Source organism: Balaenoptera borealis, assembly GCF_965194805.1.
Source record: "Balaenoptera borealis genome assembly, chromosome: 10".
Taxonomy (NCBI): Eukaryota; Metazoa; Chordata; class Mammalia; order Artiodactyla; family Balaenopteridae; genus Balaenoptera; species Balaenoptera borealis.
Genome location: NC_138874.1, coordinates 107540616 through 107561408, shown reverse-complemented (window position 1 = coordinate 107561408; position 20793 = coordinate 107540616). Strand labels below are relative to the sequence as shown.

General features: G+C 38.7%; 1 protein-coding gene and 1 pseudogene across 3 annotated transcripts in view; one reads left to right on the top strand and one right to left on the bottom strand.

Moving 5' to 3' along the window:
* The window catches only part of MCMBP (minichromosome maintenance complex binding protein), a 69174-nt gene that overhangs the window by 43776 nt on the left and 4605 nt on the right, over positions 1 to 20793 (top strand). The window contains exons 9-14 of one of the 2 annotated variants that reach the window (XM_082407054.1): positions 4833 to 5005; positions 5353 to 5476; positions 6653 to 6770; positions 11908 to 12073; positions 13022 to 13155; positions 14087 to 14251. In XM_082407054.1, the coding sequence (XP_082263180.1) occupies positions 4833 to 5005; positions 5353 to 5476; positions 6653 to 6770; positions 11908 to 12073; positions 13022 to 13155; positions 14087 to 14251 (880 nt within the window). Of the gene's footprint in view, positions 1 to 4832; positions 5012 to 5352; positions 5477 to 6652; positions 6771 to 11907; positions 12074 to 13021; positions 13156 to 14086; positions 14252 to 20793 lie in introns of both variants that reach the window. The other variant, XM_082407053.1, reaches the window with a different exon arrangement.
* LOC309635566 (Y-box-binding protein 1 pseudogene) lies at positions 185 to 4819 on the bottom strand (annotated as a pseudogene). Its single transcript has one exon. The product of its transcript is annotated as a Y-box-binding protein 1 pseudogene (transcript).

The following is a 20793-nucleotide window of genomic DNA, read 5'->3' as shown; positions in this document are numbered from 1 at the left end:
ATTTTCTGTTCAGTCATTCCTTCTACATTTATTCATTGGCATTCTACTGTAAGATTTCTGTCCTATTTATTCGTTCAAGTAATTTTTGTTTATGTTAGTGTGGACGTTAATCTGTTATTTATTTTGAGGCTCAAATTTTCCCATATTTGGCTACTGGGAGCCACTTTAAGCAGGCTCTGGGTCCTTATTTTTTTTTAATTATTATTTAAGACCTTATAACTGGTGCTTGCAGTTTGTTGACTTTTTTGAAAAAATCAAGCTGTAAACTTTTATTACAAATTAAAAATGAGGTTCTTAAGAAATCTCAACTTGACCAGATATGAAACAATTTAAAAACCTTTAAAGGTGTATTGAGAAAAACCAGGCTTTTTCTTTTTTTTTTTTTAAAACACGTTTGTCATTACCAAAAAGAGCCATCTTTTGGTAAAAATAATAAAAACCCCTTGCTGCTTAGATAATGCAGATAGTTCTGGTTATGTGGTCAACAGGCAAAAAGCAAGCACTTAAGGTCTTCAGCTCCAATCTTTTGTTCATTTCTTATTGCTGGAATTTCATATTCATTTCTTCTTGTTGGATGACTAAACCGGGTGATGGTAGAGATGGTAAGCCGGCATTTTCTCAGCCCCGCCCTGCTCAGCCTCGGGAGCGGGTGAATGCTTAGCTGGTGGATTGGCTGCTTTTGTCTCTTTGCCATCTTGTGGTTTAGGGTTTTCTGGGCGTCTGTGTTGGTAATTGAAGTTGCTGCGGTACCGATGTCGAGGTGGCTGCTGACGTTGGGTCTCATCTCCTTGATTTTCCTTATCTTCTTCTTTGTCGTCCTCTCTGGGCATCTTTGGCGAGGAGGGCACATTCTGTCTCGCTCCTCTAACTTGTTCTCCTGCACCCTGATTGTCAGCACTCTCCATCACTTCTCTCTGCACCGGAGGGTTGGAATGCTGTGGTCGATGCCCACAGGGTCTCCGCGTGCAGTAAGGGGGGCACCTTCGCCTGCAGTAGGGCCGGCGCTGTCGGGCCTGGCCTTCGGGAGCACTCTCCGATCCCTCATTCTTTTCCCCACTCTCAGTGTTCTGGTAATTCTGCGGGGGTTGCGTGGAAGACCCCTGCGACGTGGATAGTGTCTATGATGGTTACGGTCTGCTGCACATTTATTGCCTTGCGCTGGAACTCCCCCAGGGCCTGTAACATTTGCTGTCTGCGCACCCTTTTCTCCTTCAGCAACATCGAACTCCACAGTCTCTCCATCTAATGCACCGCGAAGGTACTTCCTGGGGTTCTTCTTTACAGCAGTCTGGTGTACGAATACATGTTCCTTGGTGTCATTCCTGTTGATGAAACCATATCTGTTTTTTACATTGAACCATTTTACTGTCCCCAGAGCCTTTGCTGCAATGACCTTCTTGTCCCCGCCGGCAGGCGGCGCTGAAGTGAGGCCGCCGGGGCCACCGCGCCCTGCGCCAATGCCAGTCCTGCCCATGCCCGTCGTGCCGGGCTTGGCAGCGGCGGCAGTGAGGGCGGGGGCTGGGCGGCGGGCGGCTGCTGGGCCTCGGCCTCGCTGCTCATGGTTGCGGCAATGGTGAGTGGGGCCCGCAGTGGCAGTGGGGCTGCTCGGGGCTCTCCGGGGTCCGCTCCCGCTCCCGATCAAACTCTGGGTTCTTTTTGACATGACCTTATCTTACCATTTTTGAACATATATTTTCTGATGCATTAAGCTGTTTCAGCCTCATCTTGTACTTCCCATGCTTCAGCCTCAGTATCAGCCCTTTTTCCAAGGAGCACCTGTTTCTTTTAGTGAGGAATTTTATTTAAAAAATCAGGATTTGAGTACTGGTGTGCTCATTGGTACTGAGTTGGCATTGCTTCTATGCCGTTTCAGCAGAGCTAGGAAATAAATATATACGTACTCACACATGCACACGTTTATATACACACATCTACATATATTTTTATATTATTTACAATATCAGAAACCATGAGCTCACACTGTCTTCCTGGTTGCAGTTCAGTTCAGCTCCAAAACTCGGTGTCATTCTAGTCTTCCTCCTTTCCGTATTTGTAATTCCCTTTTCTAACAGAAAGAAACTCGACTCCCAGTATCCTCAATATATTCCTTTGCTCAATTCTATGATATAGTAGAGTCCCCCTTACTTTGATTTTGCTTTCCATGGTTTCAGTTACCTACAGTCAACTGCTGTATGAAAATATTAACTGGGAAATTCCAGAAATAAACAGTAAGTTTTAAATTGCATACCTTTCTTAGTAGCGTGATGAAATCTCAAGTTGTCCCACTCCGTCCTGCCCAGGACGTGAATCATCCTTTTGTCCAGGGTATGCCATCCGTTAGTCACTTAGTAGCCATCTCAGTTATCAGATCGATTTTCCAGGTATCACAGTGCCTGTATTCAAGTAACCCTTATTTTACTTAATAATGGCCCCAAAGCACAAGAGGTAGTGATCCTGGCAATTTGAGTATGCCAAAGAAAAGCTGTAAAGTGCTTTATTTTAAAGTGAAAAGGTAAAATTTTTTGACTTATACGGAAAGAAAAAAAAACGTATGCTGAGGTTGTTAAGATCTACAGTAAGAACAGTAGAAGATTATGTGAAATTGTTGAGAAGGAAAAGGAAATTAGTGCTAGTTTTGCTTTTGCATCTCAACCTGCAAAAGTTAACAGTCACGGTATGTGATAAGTGCTTAGTTAAGATAGAAAAGGCATTAAATTTGTACAATAAGATATTTTGAGAGAGAGAAACCACATTCACATAACTTTTATTACAGTATATCATTATAATTGTTCTATTTTTATTATTAGTTATCATGGTTAATCTCTTACTGTGCCTAATTTGTAAATTAAACTTTATCATAGGAACGTATATATAGGAAAAGACATACTATATATGAGGCTCAGTACTATCCACAGTTTCAGGCCTCCACTAGGGGTTTTGGAATGTATTCCCTGCTGGTAAGAGGGGACTGCTATGCAGAGAAGGTAATTTCAGAATCGATAACCCATACCACTGCAAAAAACAAACCTAGTAACTTGAGTTCATTATTTGTTTCCAAATCTTTTTATTTTAGAATGAGAGTGTATATATAGTCAGCTGTGTTCCAGAGTGACTTGGGTGACCTCCTCCCACTTCAGTGCTGTGCTAGTTGTTATTCATTATACATAGTTAGGTTCATTTGTTTCCATTGTGCTTCACTGCAGAGTTTTCCCTCTGTCCTTACTGGTTTCTGTACTTAAAGATAAGTATAGAAAACATGGAAATTGTTGCCAAAATCAAAACTGTATAAAAAGAATGTAGGAATGTCATTCCCCACTACCCTCATCTCCTCTACCCTGCTCCCACCCATGCTCTGTAGGGCAGGAGAGCGAGGCTTCATCTGCCGCTCCCCATTGCTCGCGTTACCACCTGGACCACTCCCCCAACCCCTGCACCCTCCACTCGCCCGCCCATCCGTGGGAAAATTGTCTTCCATGAAACTGGTCCCTGGTGCCAAAAAGGCTGGGGACTGCTGCTGTAGGGAACCAGCCTCAGTTCTGCTTTTATCCTTCCTGTATCTCTTTTTTTCAAAAACAGATACATATATATTTTTTTCCTCACTTACCCTTATATAAAAGGGGGGCATGGTATATGTACTCTTTTACATATTTTTTTCCCCTCACTTAATATATTCTGAAAATCCAGATCATCCTCATTCTTTTTTATTTTGTTTTGAGGTTGGCAAAAGAAAGGAATTATATTCTGCCCCTACAGTAGAGTTTTTTGTTAAATATTGGACAGTCATCTTGGTTTTCCATAGGAAGAACTTATTCACACTTAAAAAATGATGCAAAACAGACATTTTAAACAACTTTAAATAAACTTAAATAACAGTTCCATAATAATGGCATACAAAATTGCTTGTCTTGGCTGTTTCTGGTTATGGTGAATTTCCTGCTTCATGAGTTACTTCATTTATGGAGGCATTTTAGTACACAGACTGAGCCAGATGGCCTGGGTTGGGATCCTGGTTTGGCCACTTACTGGCTTTGTGACCTTAGACTTAACTTCTACAGTGGCTTGGTTTCCTCATTATACATGAGGGTGGTTGTGAGGTTTTAACGAATTTGTGTGTGCAAAGCGAAGAACATTGCCCAGCATGTGGTACACACTATATAAAGGTTGTTGGTATCATTCTTGTATTTAAGGAAGATGGTGATATGAATTGATTACTCTCTAGAGTCAGTCTGTAAAGTCTAAAAACATTTTAGTCATTTGTTTCAATCATCTCACAATAAATCTATCATCTGGTAATTTATTTAGCAAATCTGAAAAACTCACACTTCCTTTTCACTGCTTGTCTATTCACTATTCAAGAGAGCTATCACGTAAGAATAAAATTTAGGAAGAAAAATTAGCAAGAGAGATGAATGGATTCTTCACACTGAATAGTAGCCACCTGATGGCTTTTAAGGAAGAGACCCCCATTTTTGAGACATGCGATGAAGTATTTGATGTCCCAGCTAATAGCTTAAGAAAGGGTGTCTGCATTTTGAAGTAACTTGATGAGTGATATGCTGTATCCCATTTGTTGCAGTTACAGCACACTCAGTAAAAATGTTATTGATCTTGAAGAATAGAATAAATACATTATCTCATAATATGACCAAAGTAGCCTGAAATCTGTGATGTAACTGTTTACAAGGAAGAGGAGCATTTTCTGCTCTTTAAGGAGATGTGCAGGTGAAATTGTTCTTGGCTTGAGTTCTCATTTTATTTTCAGAGATGTGTGTTATTTTTACATCTATACAGCTGCCGCCTCTGTGAACTGAAGCTCTGTCATCTCTCCACAGGGATGCCTCTTCGCTGCTAGATCCAATGGAATGCACAGACACAGCCGAAGAACAGAGAGTGCACAGTCCTCCTGCCTCCTTAGTGCCAAGAATCCATGTGGTTTTAGCCCAGAAGTTGCAGCACATCAACCCTTTACTGCCTGCTTGCCTTAACAAGGAGGAGAGCAAAACCTGTAAGTGTAAGTGCTAAAGCCTCGTGGCCCAGAGACTTACCCAGCATGTGAGAGCTGCGTGGTGGAGCTGTCAGTCAGGTTCTCGGTCGTCAGAATAAATTTCTCCAGCGGTCACCATTTCTTTGCCCCATTTTCCTTTGTGTTAATTCTCTTCATTAAAATGAGGCCCCCCCCAAAAGGTATACACGCTGTCTTATTTCGACAACTGGCATCGCTTACTGACCAATATTTTAAGTCCATACTAGTCATCTACTGACGTGCAGTGCTTTGTTCCAGTTACTTCTTAACCTAAGAGACATGAGAGGAACTGGTTTGTGTTCTGAATCTGGTCTCCCTTCTCTCTCCAGTTGTTTCCAGTTTCATGTCTGAATTGTCTCCAGTCAGAGCAGAACTGCTTGGGTTCCTCACTCACGCCCTTTTGGGAGACAGTTTGGCTGCTGAATATCTTATATTACATCTCATTTCTACAGTGTAAGTACTCTGTTCCTGGTGGGAATTAAGGGAGTTTGGTGTTCTGTTGAGAGGGGAAAAGAACAGAAAGGTTTCTGTTTTTGTTTATTAGGCTTCATCACCAGATGGTTATTTGTTCAGTGTAACAGGTGTTATACCAAATCACAGAAATTCCTTTTTCAACTTTTCTCAGTGTCACATGTAGCATTTTGATTGTACCTCCTTAAATTTAAGAGCAAAAATCAGATAAAGAACCTGGCCAATGAGTAAAATGAGCTGTTTTATCCTTTTTGCATTCTGAATTCTCTGTTTATACATCCCAAGGCTCTGTGAGGTCCATTGGGTGTACATCTCACTTGTATCCGTGGACATGTGCCCCGCTCCCTTTCACTTCACTACAGCTCTTTGTTTTCTGATTTCAAAATAACATGTGTGCCTTCAACAAGTTCCAAGAGCATAAAGAAGAAAATTGAAATTGTCTGTAATCTCACCACTTAAAGATGATCTCACTTAACAGATCTTGGTACCTGTTCATATCATCTTTTTTTGTTTACATATGTATCCATCCCTACTTAGATCTCAATTATACTCTAAACAGATCATTATCTTGCTTTTATCATTTATGTTAAGCGTTTCCTATCATAATTCTTCTTGAACCTCTTAATGGCTGTGCAGTATTTCATTACAGACAGTTGTACTTTTTCCCTAAATGTTAGGTTTTCCTACTTTTTCTCTGTTTAAATAATCCTCCACTAAACATCTTTGTACTACAAATCTTTCCTCAGGTAGGATTTGAGACGATAGTACATGATGGTTGAGAGCATAGACTCTGGAACCAAACTACCTGGGTTCAAATTCAGCTCTGTCACTTCCTGGCTATGTGAATGTGGGCGTGTTTCTTAAAATTTCTGTGTCTCAGGTTTCTCATCTGTAAAATGAAAATAATAATACCTACCTCACAGTGTTTGGGAATTAAATGAGAAAGCATTTAAGTACTTAGAACAGTACCTGGCACGTGCCCAGCACTTAAATATTGGCTATTATTTTTATTGTTGTTTCTGATTAAAAAAACAACTGATCAGAGTGATCTGCTTTAATTTTAATGACAGTATTAAGCTAATTTTTCTTCGTTTGCTTTTTGATGGAGATCAGGAAATCACCTGAGTATCTTATTGGTTGATATCTTTTTTTTTCTAGATATACAAGAAGAGATGTTCTTCCACTAGGAAAATTTACGGTTAACTTGAGTGGGTGTCCACGGAATAGTACCTTCACGGAACACTTATATCGAATTATTCAACATCTAGTTCCAGCAGTAAGATCAATATAAATATGTATTATAAGCTTAAGTACACTTTAAACGTCCATCTAATTGTCTTTCATTCAACCCAAATATTTAACTTTGAGATGTTAACAGACCTCAGTAAGGGGAAACAAAGCCTGCCTAGTTTCATAATTTAAAATGTACTAACTCCTAAACATTTCACGTTTCCTTTATTGCCTTAGCACAGGCTTCTTCAAGTAACAACACAACTGTAGTAACTCCCTTAACATTGCACTCTCCGTTGATGCCAATTTGTTTGTACAATTTGGTATCCTTTGTGTGATTTAAAATCGTAAATCTAAGTAAACTCTAAATTATAGGAGCATAATTCTTTTAGTTGAGGTAATAACTTTATCTCTACTGCCCCAGTTTTAATTCCTGTTCGGAAAGTCAAGCTACCTTTATTTGCCAGGACATCTGGAACGCAGTGTTTGTGTGGTAGTAAGCTCTTGGGGACAGGGGAATAGCTTCCAATTAGTTGTGTGACTGGCAATGCCAATCACTTCTTACTTTGGAAATTTAAGAGGTTGAAACAGATCATTCATTTAACCAGTGTTTATTGAGTGTCTTCTGGGCTCTTAAGAAACAGCAGTGGACTAAACAGACCAACATTTCTCACTCTCCTTGACTCACTTTACACTGTTAAAAAGTTATTGAGAACTCAAAGAGATGTTTTTTGGGTTTTTATTATCAATTTACCATATTAGAAGTTAAAACTAAAAACATATTAAAATATTCATTGAAAATCGATTACATATGAACAGAAGTAAAATATTTTTGTAAAAAATAGCCATTTTTCCAAACAAAAAAATATTAGTGATAAAAGTGACATTGTTTTAAATTTTTGCCAGTCTCTCTAGTGTCTGGATTAATAGAAGACAGCTGGATTGTCGTATCTGTTCCTGCATTCAGTCTATCGTAACATGATGTTTTGACTGGAGTATATGAAGGAATGCTGGCCTTACACAGATGAAAAAGTAGTTGGCAAAGGAAGGACTTTTAATGGCATTGTCAGATAACTGTAGATATTCTTCTGATACTAGACCAAAACTGTGCATATGGCATTTTCTTCAAGGATAGTTGTGTGAAATCTGTAATCTCATCAATGAACTTTTCATACTCTGCTATCGTAAATGCATTGGTCTGTCTTGCACATTGAATGGATCTTTTATCCATGTGTGATTTTGACCTCATGGACCCCATAAAAGGGTTTCAGCAACTCCCTGGGAGTGCCCTGGACCACATTTTGAAAATTACTGAAGGGGTTTCAGCAACTCCCTGGGAGTGCCCTGGACCACATTTTGTTGGTGGTGGAAGACCAACAAATAATAAATAACATATATAGTATGTCACTGAAGTGCCATGGAGAACAGTAAAGGCCCAGGGGAAGGGGATAGGGAGCGCTGGGGGGTGGGCCAGGGTGGAGTTGCTGACATGTACAGCGTGTTGGGGAAGCCCTCTCCAGGGTGGAGTTCAGGGAGAGATTTGATGCAAGCCCGGGATCAAGACACAGGGCCGTGTTGGGGAAAGTGTCTGTCCTGTGCAGGGAACAAGTTCAGGGTCTGAGCGCGGTGTGCTGGGCATGTTTGAGGAACGCCAGCCCGAGGGGCCGGTATACTGCCATGGAATGAGTGCTGGGGAGGGAGCGTAGGACGTGAGGTCTGAGTGGCAGCCTAGGGCCACTCAAAGCTTGAGGCCAAGATTTAAGTAGCACATACTTGGGACATGAATTATATTTTTAAGTATGAAAGTGATATGAGGAAAGTACTCAAGATTCTTGCATGGTAAGGTATTTCCATTTTGTTCTTTTTGTTCTACATCACTTTGTAGTGGTTTGTTTACTGTTTCATTTTTACCATATCCCACTCCCTTATATTACTCTTATGTTTGTGTCTAGCCAGCACTGAACTTTTTCTAAACACTTGCCTTTTTAATATCTTATTTAGTTTTCGTAGCAGTGAGTGTGAGTGGCCTGCTTTTGCTTATATGGAGCTGCACCCTGCTCTATGCCACCTTTTGTTTTGACAGACTCTGTTTCTTTTGGGGTCATTTCCTTGTATCTATAATATGACCAGCCCCCCCGCGCCCCGCTTTCTTTGAATTACTGAGCCAAAGTGCAAAAATCCTCTGCATTTTGAAAATACATCTTCTCTCTTCCTTGACATCCTTCCCCACCCCAGTCTCCACCTGTACCACACATACTTTTTTTTTTTAATCTATTCTTTATTCTTTTTTTTTTTTTTTTTTACTTAATTAATTAATTTATTTTTGGCTGTGTTGGGTCTTCGTTTCTGTGCGAGGGCTTTCTCTAGTTGTGGGAAGCGGGGGCCACTCTAAATCGCGGTGCGCGGGCCTCTCACTGTCGCGGCCTCTCGTTGCAGAGCACAGGCTCCAGACGCGCAGGCTCAGTAATTGTGGCTCATGGGCCTAGCTGCTCCGCGGCATGTGGGATCTTCCCAGACCAGGGCTTGAACCCGTGTCCCCTACATTGGCAGGCAGATTCTCAACCACTGCGCCACCAGGGAAGCCCCATACTTCTTTATGGTCCAGAGTGATCGTAGAGTACACTAGAGTGTACTGGAGTACAACGCAGGGTGCCGAGGGCACTGAGTGTGGTGGGCTCAGGAAGACTGAGGGAGGTGCAGGTGGGCTTAACTGATTTTCTACTGCTGAGACTGGGTGAGGAGGCAGCGTTTCCCGGGTGGAGCAGGTTCCGAGACCCATAGCGCTGATGATAGTGCGGAGTCCTCCACACCTCAGGCCTCCTTGGAGCAATTTATTCAGAGGTCTGCAGCTCTCTATGCTGAATGGATATGTTTTATTTTATTTTCAAAATTTATTAAAAATTTTTTAAATGGAAGTATAGTTGATATATATAATATTATATAAGTTACACGTGTACAATATAGTGGTTCACAAATTTTTAAAAAATTGAAGTACAGTTGATTTACATGTTGTGTTTCAGGTGTACAGCAGAGTGATTCAGTTACACATACATATATATCTATTTTTTTCTCAGATTCTTTTCCCTTATAGGTTATTACAAAATTTTGAGTATACGTCCCTGTGCTATACAGTAGGTCCCTGTTGGTTATCTGTTTTATATGCAGTAGTGTATTATGTTAATCCCAAACTCCTAATTTATCCCTCCAACCCCCAACCCTTTCCCCTTTGGTAACCATAAGTTTGCTTTCTGTGTCTGTGGGTCTACTTCTGTTTTGTATATAAGTTCATTTGTATCTTTTTTTTTTTTTTAAGATTCCACATATAAGTGATATCATATGATATTTGTCTTTGTCTGGCTTACTTTACTTAGTATGATGATCTCTAGATCCATCCATGTTGCTGCAAATGCCATTATTTCATTGGCTTTTATGGCTGAGTATTCCATTGTATATATGTACCACATCTTCTTTATCCATTCATCTATTGATAGACATTTAGGTTGTTTCCATGTCTTGGCTATTGTGAATAGTGCTGCTATGAACAAAGGGGTGCATGTATCTTTCTGATTTAGAGTTTTGTTTGTATGCCCAGGAGTGGGATTGCTGGATCCTTTGGTAATTATATTTTTAGTTTTCTGAGGAAACTCCATACTGTTTTCCATAGAGGCTGCACCAACTTACATTCCCACCAACAGTGTAGGAGGGTTCCCTTTTCTCCACACCCTCTCCAGCATTTATTATTTGTAGACTTTTTGATGGCCATTCTGACCAGTGTGAGGTGACATCTCATTGTAGTTTTGATTTGCATTTCTCTAATAGCAATGTTGAGCATCTTTTCATGTGCCTTTTGGCCATGTGTATGTCGTCTCTGGAGAAATGCCTACTTAGGTCTATGCCCACTTTTTGATTGGGTTTGTTATTTTGATACTGAGCTGTATGAGCTGTTTGTATATTTTGGAAATTAGGCCCTTGTCAGTTGCGTCATTTGCAAATATTTTCTCCCATTCTGTAGGTTGTCTTTTCATTTTGTTTATGGTTTCCTTTGCTGTGCAAAAGCTTTTAAGTTTAATTAGGTCCCATTTGTTTATTTTTGTTTTTATTTCCATTACTCTAGGAGACAGATCCAAAAAAGATATTGCTGCCATTTATGTCAGAGTGTTCTGCCTATGTTTTCCTCTAGGAGTTTTATGGTATCCAGTCTTACATTTAGGTCTTTAATCCATTCTGAGTTTATTTTTTTATATGGTGTTAGAGAATGTTCTAATTCATTCTTTTACATGTGGCTGTCCAGTTTTCCCAGCAACACTTATTGAAGAGACTGTCATTTCTTCATGGTATATTCTTGCCTCCTTTGTTGTAGATTAATTGACCATATGTTTGTGGGTTTATTTCTGGGCTTTCTATTCTGTTCCATTGATCTATATTTTTGTTTTGTGCTAGTACCATACTGTTTTGATGACAGTAGGTTTGTAGTATAGTCTGAAGTCAGGGAGCCTGATTCCTCCAGCTCCATTTTTCTTTCTCAAGATTGCTTTGGCTATTTGGGGTCTTTTGTGTTTCCATACAAATTAAAAAAAATTTTTTCTAGTTCTATAAAAAAATGCCATTGGTAATTTGATAGGGATTGCATTGAATTTGTAGATCACCTTGGGCAATATAGTTTGGTGTTTGTCCTCTCCTCTCGCGATCACTGATTTAGATATCGTATTTGTGTATGGATGATTTCCTACTTCTACTGTATGTTTACCTTTACTGGTGAATGTGATTTTAATTCAGGGAGCACAGAGGAAAATTAAGCTTTTCTCTCTCCGTCTTGATGTGTAAATAAACATTTTATTTTCTGTTTTGTTAGCCTGTGGTCAGTTAAAGAAGTTAAGCCTCTGAATATTTGATATATATATCAGTTGTCTATCATTTGTTTCTGGTTCACTGGTAAAATAAAAAATATTCTTCAAGAATACTGAACAAGACAGCTGAGGATAAAGCAGCTCATAGAATCAGAAATTCTTATGATGGAGAAATTTTTGTTTCTAAGAGCTCAAGAAACCATGAGACTGCTTACTCCCTTAGAAATAATAAGCTCTTTCTTTCCATTATAAAATGTAGTGTTTAACTCCAAATATATATTTTCTTAAAAGAGGGAAACTTAGTTCCTTGATCATTAAAAAAATTTCTCTTTGCAGTCTTTTCATCTGCAGATGACTATAGCGAACATGAACCACTTGAAATTCATTCCCCACAAAGACTACACAGCCAATCGCTTGGTCAGCGGGCTCCTCCAGCTGCCCAGCAATACTTCTCTTGTAATTGATGAAACTCTCCTGGAACAGGGGCAGCTGGACACGCCAGGTGTGTGCACGGACGTTGTCCTTCCATTTCTAACTCCCAGCAAAGCCAGGCGTGGTAATGATTTTCTAAGGAATAACTGAACAAAGACAAATTCACACTTCACAAGTATTTAAGACAAAGGCTTGCTCTGTGAATTTGGTTAAAGCATATATCATTAACAAATAAATTGTGTACATCAACTATGTTTTGTGATAGTTTGAAAATAGTATGATAATCCACCAAGTAAGTAGCAGGTAGCTTTTTAAAGGCTGAAAAGGGAGGAGGTTTTGCCTTTAGTCCTATATTACCTCAAAAGAAAAGTTGTAGAAAAGATCTAATAAAACATTTTTTACCAGCCAATGTGATTTAAAAATTTTTTTTCAAAGAATCTCTGAAAAAATATTTAGTAGATCAGATGGCTCGCACTAACCTCAGTTATGGAACATGTTATAAAATTACAAGAAAGCAGATTGCTTTATCTATGCTCAGATGAGAATTAAGAAGACACTTTGCTGCTGGTAAGTTCAAGAGGTAAAAATAGAAAAAATAGTGTAGACTGGGTAGAATTAAGGCAAAGGTGAGTATAAATTCAGTAAAATTCAGTAACCTTATCTCTGTATAAAAATAGTTTTGGTTCTACCAGATTATTTTAGCCCTGTGAAGATGCCCCATACAAAATAATCATACTTTTATCGGGAACTATTTTATATCTAATTGCACACCAGATGCTTGGTATTAGATTTGGGGTGGGTGGGGGAGGAATCTTGGCTCCAGAAATATGTTTGTCTAGCTTGACAGATATTATCTGTGAAGCCTATTAATTAATGAACATTTAGAAGATTGAACAGTGCCTCATATACTTTTTTTAAAGCAGTAGAAATCTCATGTCTTATTATCAATGTCAGCAAAACTAATTTGGTTAGGTGATTAAAATCAAGTTACTGAAAAATTATTCCCTTGTTTTTGTAGGTGTTCATAATGTGACTGCCCTGAGCAACCTAATAACTTGGCAGAAGGTGGATTATGACTTCAACTACCACCAGATGGAATTCCCCTGCAATATTAATGTTTTTATTACTTCGGAGGGGAGATCACTCCTGCCGGTAATGAAGGGTCATTTTAAAATGGATGGAGGTTATATTGGAAAGATAACTATATTTTTGCTTTGTTTCTTGGTATTGCTTATTATTAATAAGTTGTTTCAAAGTTGTGGCTGCTGATTATTAATGAGGGAACTGATTATTTTGTTCTCTGGGATGAAAACTTTGTATCTGTAAAGAAAATCACAAGACAAGCAAAGAAAACTCTTGGCAGCAGAAACTCCCACATGTAGGGAGAGAAAGTAGAAACTGTCTATAAATTGCCTGATTAACATCCAGACCTTTGTTCTTGCTGCCTCTCTTCCATTGTTTTCTGCCAATCCTACATGAGAAATATTTTAGAGTTCTTTTTAAAATGTTCCTAATCACCTGGTAATTATTTCTATGCTTTATGGTGAAATGCTCTGGTGAATCATCAGTGACTAATGAAGAGAGCTTTTACGTCTGAGTCATTAATGATGAGAAGTATGCCCAGTTGTTGAAAAGGCATATAGTTGCTCTGTATAATGATGTTCACCCTTGGTATATGAGGAACTGCCTGTGAATGAGAATGAATGGCCCAATGGTAAATTTCTGTGGGAAAGTGTGATTTGCTATATGTGGTTTCTAGAAATGCAGTTCAGTAAGAAATAGAGTACATGTTCCGTGATTAAGGAAACATCTAAAACATTTTAATTAGCTGCTTTTTAGAGATTCACTATCTTTTTATGTTTACTGACACCATTGAGGAAACATAAGTGACCAAGAAATGGCTAACTTATGTAATTATTGCTGAGATAGTTCTAGTGCATATAAATTAATATTAAAAAGTGACCTCCCCCTAATGATGAATTGTATTTAATTCCCTTAGGGGCTGATAGAGATGATGCATCCCCCTGAAATTCTAGATTGATTTAGGAACTTGGAAAATAATGTGTACTGTTTCTCATTTTAGGCAGACTGCCAGATCCACTTACAGCCACAGCTAATTCCACCAAACATGGAGGAGTACATGAACAGCCTTCTCTCCGCGGTGCTGCCTTCTGTGCTGAATAAATTCCGCATTTATCTGACCCTTTTGAGGTTCCTGGATTATAGCATATCTGATGAAATAACCAAGGTGTGTTTGGGTTAAAACAAAGGATTTCCCTATGTTGAATTGGGATATTTAATCAATTTACATTTACTGTAATTACTGATAAGGTAAACTTGCTATTTGTTTTCTGTGTCATATGTCTTTTTTGTTCCTCTATTCCTCCATTATTGTCTTCTTTTGTTTGAAATAGATATTTCTAGTGTACAATTTTAATTTCCATGTCTTTTCTTTTATGACATAGTTTTTTTCTTTAGTAGTTGCCCTGGGAGCTACATTAACATCTTAACTATGATAATCTGGGATTAATTTAGGATTATGCCAGTTTAATCACAATAGTATGCAAAAGCTTTGCTCCTTTATACTTCCATTCCTTCTCCGCTCCTTTGTGCTTTATTATCATTCACATTACGTCTTTATACATTGATACGTCTGTCAACACATTTATAATTATTGCTTTATGCAGTTGTCTTTAAAGACATTTATACTACCTTTTATATTTACCTGTGTAGTTACCTTTACCAGTGATCTTCATGTGGATCCAAGTTACTTTCACTTTAGCCTGGAGAACTCTCTTTCGTATTTCTCAGTATTTTTTATGGGGGAGCTCTGCTTGTGACACATTCTCAGTTTTTGCTTACCTGGGAATGTCTTAATTTCTCCTTAATTTTTGGAGACTAATTTTGCTGGATGTAGAATTCTTGGTTCATAGGCTTGTTCTTTCAGCACTTTTAAGTCCACCAACTGCCTTCTGGATTTTCTGAGAAGTCAGTTTCCATTGAGGGTTCTTTGTACACAATGAGTCATTTTTCTCTTGTCCTTTCAAGATTCTCTCTTTGGCTTTTGACAGTTTAGCTGTAATGTGTCTACGTATGGATCTCTTTGAGTTTATCCTACTTGCAATTTATTGAGCTCCTTGGATGTGCAGATTAATGCACATTTGGGGGGAGTTTTCAAGACATTTGGTAAGTTTTTGACCATTATTTCTCTAAGTTTCTTTCTGCCCCTTTCTCCTCTGTGGCACTCCCATGTATGTATGTGGTACACTTGATGGTGTCCCACAGGTCTTTGAGGCTCTGTTCAGTTTTCCTCATTCTTTTTGCTTTCTGTTCCACAGACCAGATAATTTTGGTCAGCCTATCTACAGATTTGCTGAATCTTTCTTCTGCCTTTTAAGTGAATTTTTAATTTAAGTTGTATTTTTCAACTTCAGAATTTCTGTTTGCTTTTTAAATAATTTCTATCACTTTACTGGTGTTTTCTCTTTGGTGAGACATCATTCTCATACTTAAAGTTCTTTATTCATGGTTTCCTTTAGTTCTTTGAATATATTTAAAATAGCTAATTTAAAGTCTTTGTGTAGTAATTCCAATATTTAAGTTTCCTCAAGGACTTCTTATTTCCAATGAAGGGGGCTACACATTCTTGTCTCTTTGTATTTCTCCTACTTTTTGTATTGAAAACCAGGTGTTTTATAGATGACTTTTTTTTAAATCTAGTTATTTTATTTATTTTTGGCTGTGTTGGGTCTTTGTTGCTGCGTGCGGGCTTTTCTCTAGTTGCGGAGAGTGGGGGCTACTCTTTGTTGTGGTGCACAAGCTTCTCATTGGGTGGGTTCTCTTGTTGCAGAACACGGGCTCTAGGCGCGCGGGCTTCAGTAGTTGTGGCTTGCGGGCTCTAGAGCACAGGCTCAGTAGTTGTGGTGCACGGGCTTAGTTGCTCCACGGCATGGGGGATCTTCCCGGACCAGGGCTCGAACCTGTGTTCCCTGCATTGGCAGGCAGATTCTTAACCACTGCGCCACCAGGGAAGTCCAAACCAGGTGTTTTAAATAATATAATTTGGCAACTCTGCTCTGGCAGATTCTGCCCCCTCCCCACCTGCCCCCCCAGGGTTTGTTGTTGTTGCTCTTTGTTGTTTAGTGACTTTTCTGAACTGATTTTTAAAAGTCTGTATTCTTAGTTGTATGTGGGCACTGAAGTCTTGTCTTGGTTAGCTCAGTGGGCAGTGATTGGATAGAAATTTAATTTCCTTAGATGCCTGGAAGCAGTCTCCCAGTCTAAGCTAAGGGACTCTGTATCCATGTTGCGGCAATCCTTTAACACTCAGCCATGAAGTTTACAGCTGCCCCGTAGCCTTTGCCTTCTGCTTGCACAGAGCCTCAAGGTTGTTCAGCAGTGAGAGGTTATGGCCTGCCTGCTCAGGCTCAGATCTTCTGAGCATGCGCCCAGCCCTGTGCATGCATGTGACCTTCTAAATTCCTGGTGGTCAGGGATAGATATACACACATATGTGTGTGTGGGTGTGTATATGTATATGTGTATAGGTGTATATATACGTGTGTGTATATATGTATATATACATATATATGCATATGTGTGTGTGTGTATATATATATATATACATATATATGGGTATTCCTCCCCCTCCAGATCCCCCTAAGGATATCTCATTCCCTAGATTTTCTTTTTTTTTCTTTTTTTTTTTGGTTTGGTTGTTGGTTTTTTTTTTTCCACAGTGACTTTTGAATTTTATTTTTTTATACAGCAGGTTCTTATTAGTTATCCATTTTATATATATTAGTGTATATATATCAATCCCAATCTCCCAATTCATCACACCACCACCCTGCCACTTTCCCCCCTTGGTGTCCGTATGTTTGTTCTCTACTTCTGTGTCTCAATTTCTGCCCTGCAAACCGGTTCATCTGTACCATTTTCTAGGTTCCACATATATGCGTTAATATACAATATTTGTCTTTCTCTTTCTGACTGACTTCACTCTGTATGACAGTCTCTAGATGCATCCATGTCTCTACAAATGCCCCAATTTCGTTCCTTTTTATGGCTGAGTAATATTCCATTGTATACATGTACCACATCTCCTTTATCCATTCGTCTGTTGATTGGCATTTAGGTTGCTTCCATGTCCTGGCTATTGTAAATAGTGCTGCAGTGAACACTGGGGTGCATGTGCCTTTTTGAATTATGGTTTTCTCTGGGTATATGCCCAGTAGTGGGATTGCTGGGTCATATGCTAATTCTATTTTTAGTTTTTTAAGAAACCTCCATACTGTTCTCTATAGTGGCTGTATCAGTTTGCATTCCCATCAACAGTGCAGGAGGGTTCCCTTTTCTCCACACCCTCTCCAGCATTTGTTGTTTGTAGATTTTCTGATGATGCCCATTCTAACTGATGTGAGGTGATACCTCATTGTAGTTTTGATTTGCATTTCCCTAATAATTAGTGATGTTGAGCAGCTTTTCATGTGCTTCTTGGCCATCTGTATGTCTTCTTTGGAGAAATGTCTATTTAGGTCTTCTGCCCATTTTTGGATTGGGGTGTTTATTTCTTTAATATTGAGCTGAATGAGCTGTTTATATATTTTGGAGATTAATCCTTTGTCTGTTGATTTGTTTGCAAATATCTTCTCCCATTCTGAGGGTTGCCTTTTTGTCTTCTTTGTAGTTTCCTTCGCTGTGCAAAAGCTTTGAAGTTTCATTAGGTCCCATTTGTTTATTTTTGTTTTTATTTCCATTACTCTAGGAGGTGGATGAGAAAAGATCTTGTTGTGATTTATGTCAAAGAGTGTTCTTCCTATGTTTTCCTCTAAGAGTTTTATGGTGTCCGGTCTTACATTTAGGTCTCTAATCTGTTTTGAGTTTATCTTTGTGTATGGTGTTAGGGAGTGTTCTAATTTCATTCTTTTACATGTAGCTGTCCAGTTTTCCCAGCACCACTTATTGAAGAGACTGTCTTTTCTCCATTGTATATCCTTGCCTCTTTGTCATAGATGAGTTAACCATAGGTGTGTGTGTTTGTCTCTGGGCTTTCTATCCTGTTGCCTTGATCTATAGTTCTGTTTTTGTGCCAGTACTGTATTGTCTTGATTACTGTAGCTTTGTAGTATAGCCTGAAGTCAGGGAGTCTGATTCCTCCAGCTCTGTTTTTTTCCCTCAAGACTGCTTTGGCTATTCGGGGTCTTTTGTGTCTCCATGCAAATTTTAAGATTTTTTGCTCTAGTTCTGTAAAAAATGTCACTGGTAATTTGATAGGGATTGCACTGAATCTGTAGATGGCTTTGGGTAGTATAGTCATTTTCACAATATTGATTCTTCCCATCCAAGAACATGGTCTATGTCTCCATCTGTTTGTAGCATCTTTAATTTCTTTCAGCAGTGTTTTGTAGTTTTCTGCATACAGGTCTTTTGTCTCTGTAGGTAGGTTTATTCGTAGGTATTTTATTCTTTTTGTTGCAGTGGTAAATGGGAGTGTTTCCATAATTTCTCTTTCAGATTTTTCATCATTAGTGTATAGGAATGCAAGAGATTTCTGTGCATTAATTTTGTATCCTGCAACTTTACCAAATTCATTGATTAGCTTGAGTAGTTTTCTAGTTTTCTGGTGACATCTTTAGGATTCTCTATGTATAGTATCATGTCATCTGCAAACAGTGACAGTTTTACTTCTTCTTTTCCAATTTGTATTCCTTTTATTTCTTTTTCTTCTCTGATTGCCGTGGCTAGGACTTCCAAAACTGTGTTGAATAATAGTGGTGAGAGTGGACATCCTTGTCTTTTTCTTGATCTCAGAGGAAATGCTTTCAGTTTGTCACCATTGAGAATGATGTTTGCTGTGGGTTTGTCGTATATGGCCTTTATTATATTGAGGTAGGTTCCCTCTACGCCCACTTTCTGGAGAGTTTTTATCATAAATGGATGTTGAATTTTGTTGAAAGCTTTTTCTGCATCTATTGAGATGATCATATGTTTTTTTCCTTCAATTTGTTGATAGGGTGTGTCACATTGATTGATTTGCATATATTGAAGAATCCTTGCATCCCTGGGATAAATCCCACTTGATCATGGTGTGTGATCCTTTTAATGTGTTGTTGGATTCTGTTTGCTAGTATTTTGTTGAGGATTTTTGCATCTGTATTCATGAGGGATATTGGTCTGTAATTTTCTTTTTTTGTAGTATCTGTCTGGTTTTGGTATCAGGGTGATGGTGGCCTCATAGAATGAGCTTGGGAGTGTTCCTTCCTCTGCAGTTTTTTGGAAGAGTTTGAGAAGGATGGGTGTTAGCTCTTCTCCAAATGTTTGGTAGAAATCACCTGTGAAGCCATCTGGTCCTGGACTTTTGTTTGTTGGAAGATTTTTAATCACAGTTTCATTTTCATTACTTGTGATTGGTCTGTTCATATTTTCTATTTCTTCCTGGTTCAGTCTTGGAAGGTTATACCTTTCTAAGAATTTGTCCATTTCTTCCAGGTTGTCCATTTTATTGGCATAGAATTGCTTGTAGTAGTCTCTTAGGATGCTTTGTATCTCTGCTGTGTCTGTTGTAACTTCTCCCTTTCATTTCTAATTTTATTCATTTGAGTCCTCTCCATCTTTTCCTTGATGAGTCTGGCTAAAGGTTTATCAATTTTGTTTATCTTCTCAAAGAACCAGCTTTTAGTTTTATTGATCTTTGCTATTGTTTTCTCTGTTTCTGTTTCATTTATTTCTGCTCTGATCTTTATGATTTCTTTTCTTCTGCTAACTTTGGGTTTTGTTTGTTCTTTCTCTAGTTCCTTTAGGTGTAAGGTTAGATTGTTTATTTGAGATTCTTCTTGTTTCTTGAGGTAGGCTTGTATAGCTCTAAACTTCCCTCTTAGAACTGCTTTTGCTGCATCCCACAGGTTTTGGATCGTCGTGTTTTCATTGTAATTTGTCTCTAGGTATTTTTTGATTTCCTCTTTGATTTCTTCAGTGATCTCTTGGTTATTTAGTAACATATTGTTTAGCCTCCATGTATTCGTGTTTTTTACAGTTTTTTTCCCTGTAATTCATTTCTAATCTCATAGTGTTGTGGTCAGAAAAGATGCTTGGTATGATTTCAATTTTCTTAAATTTACTGAGGGTTGATTTGTGACCCAAGATGTGATCTATCCTGGAGGATGTTCCATGTGCAGTTGAGAAGAAAGTGTAATCTGCTGTTTTTGGATGGAAGGTTCTATAAATATCAATTAAATCTATCTGGTCTATTGTGTCATTTAAAGCTCGTGTTTCCTTATTAATTTTCTGTCTGGATGATCTGTCCATTGGTGTAAATGAGGTGTTAAAGTCCCCCACTATTATTGTGTTACTGTTGATTTCCTCTTTTATAGCTGTTAGCAGTTGTCTTATGTATTGAGGTGCTCCTATGTTGTGTGCATATCTATTTATAATTGTTATATCTTCTTGGATTGATCCCTTGATCATTATGTAGTGTCCGTCCTTGCCTCTTGTAACATTCTTTATTTTAAAGTCTATTTTATCTGATATGAGTATTGCTACTCCAGCTTTCTTTTTTTTTTTTTTTTTTAATTTATTTATTATTTGTGGCTGTGTTGGGTTTTCATTTCTGTGCGAGGGCTTTCTCTAGTTGTGGCGAGCGGGGGCCACTCTTCATCACGGTGCGCGGGCCTCTCACTATTGCGGCCTCTCTCGTTGCGGAGCACAGGCTCCAGATACACACGCTCAGTAGTTGTGGCTCACGGGCCTAGTTGCTCTGCGGCATGTGGGATCTTCCCAGACCAGGGCTCG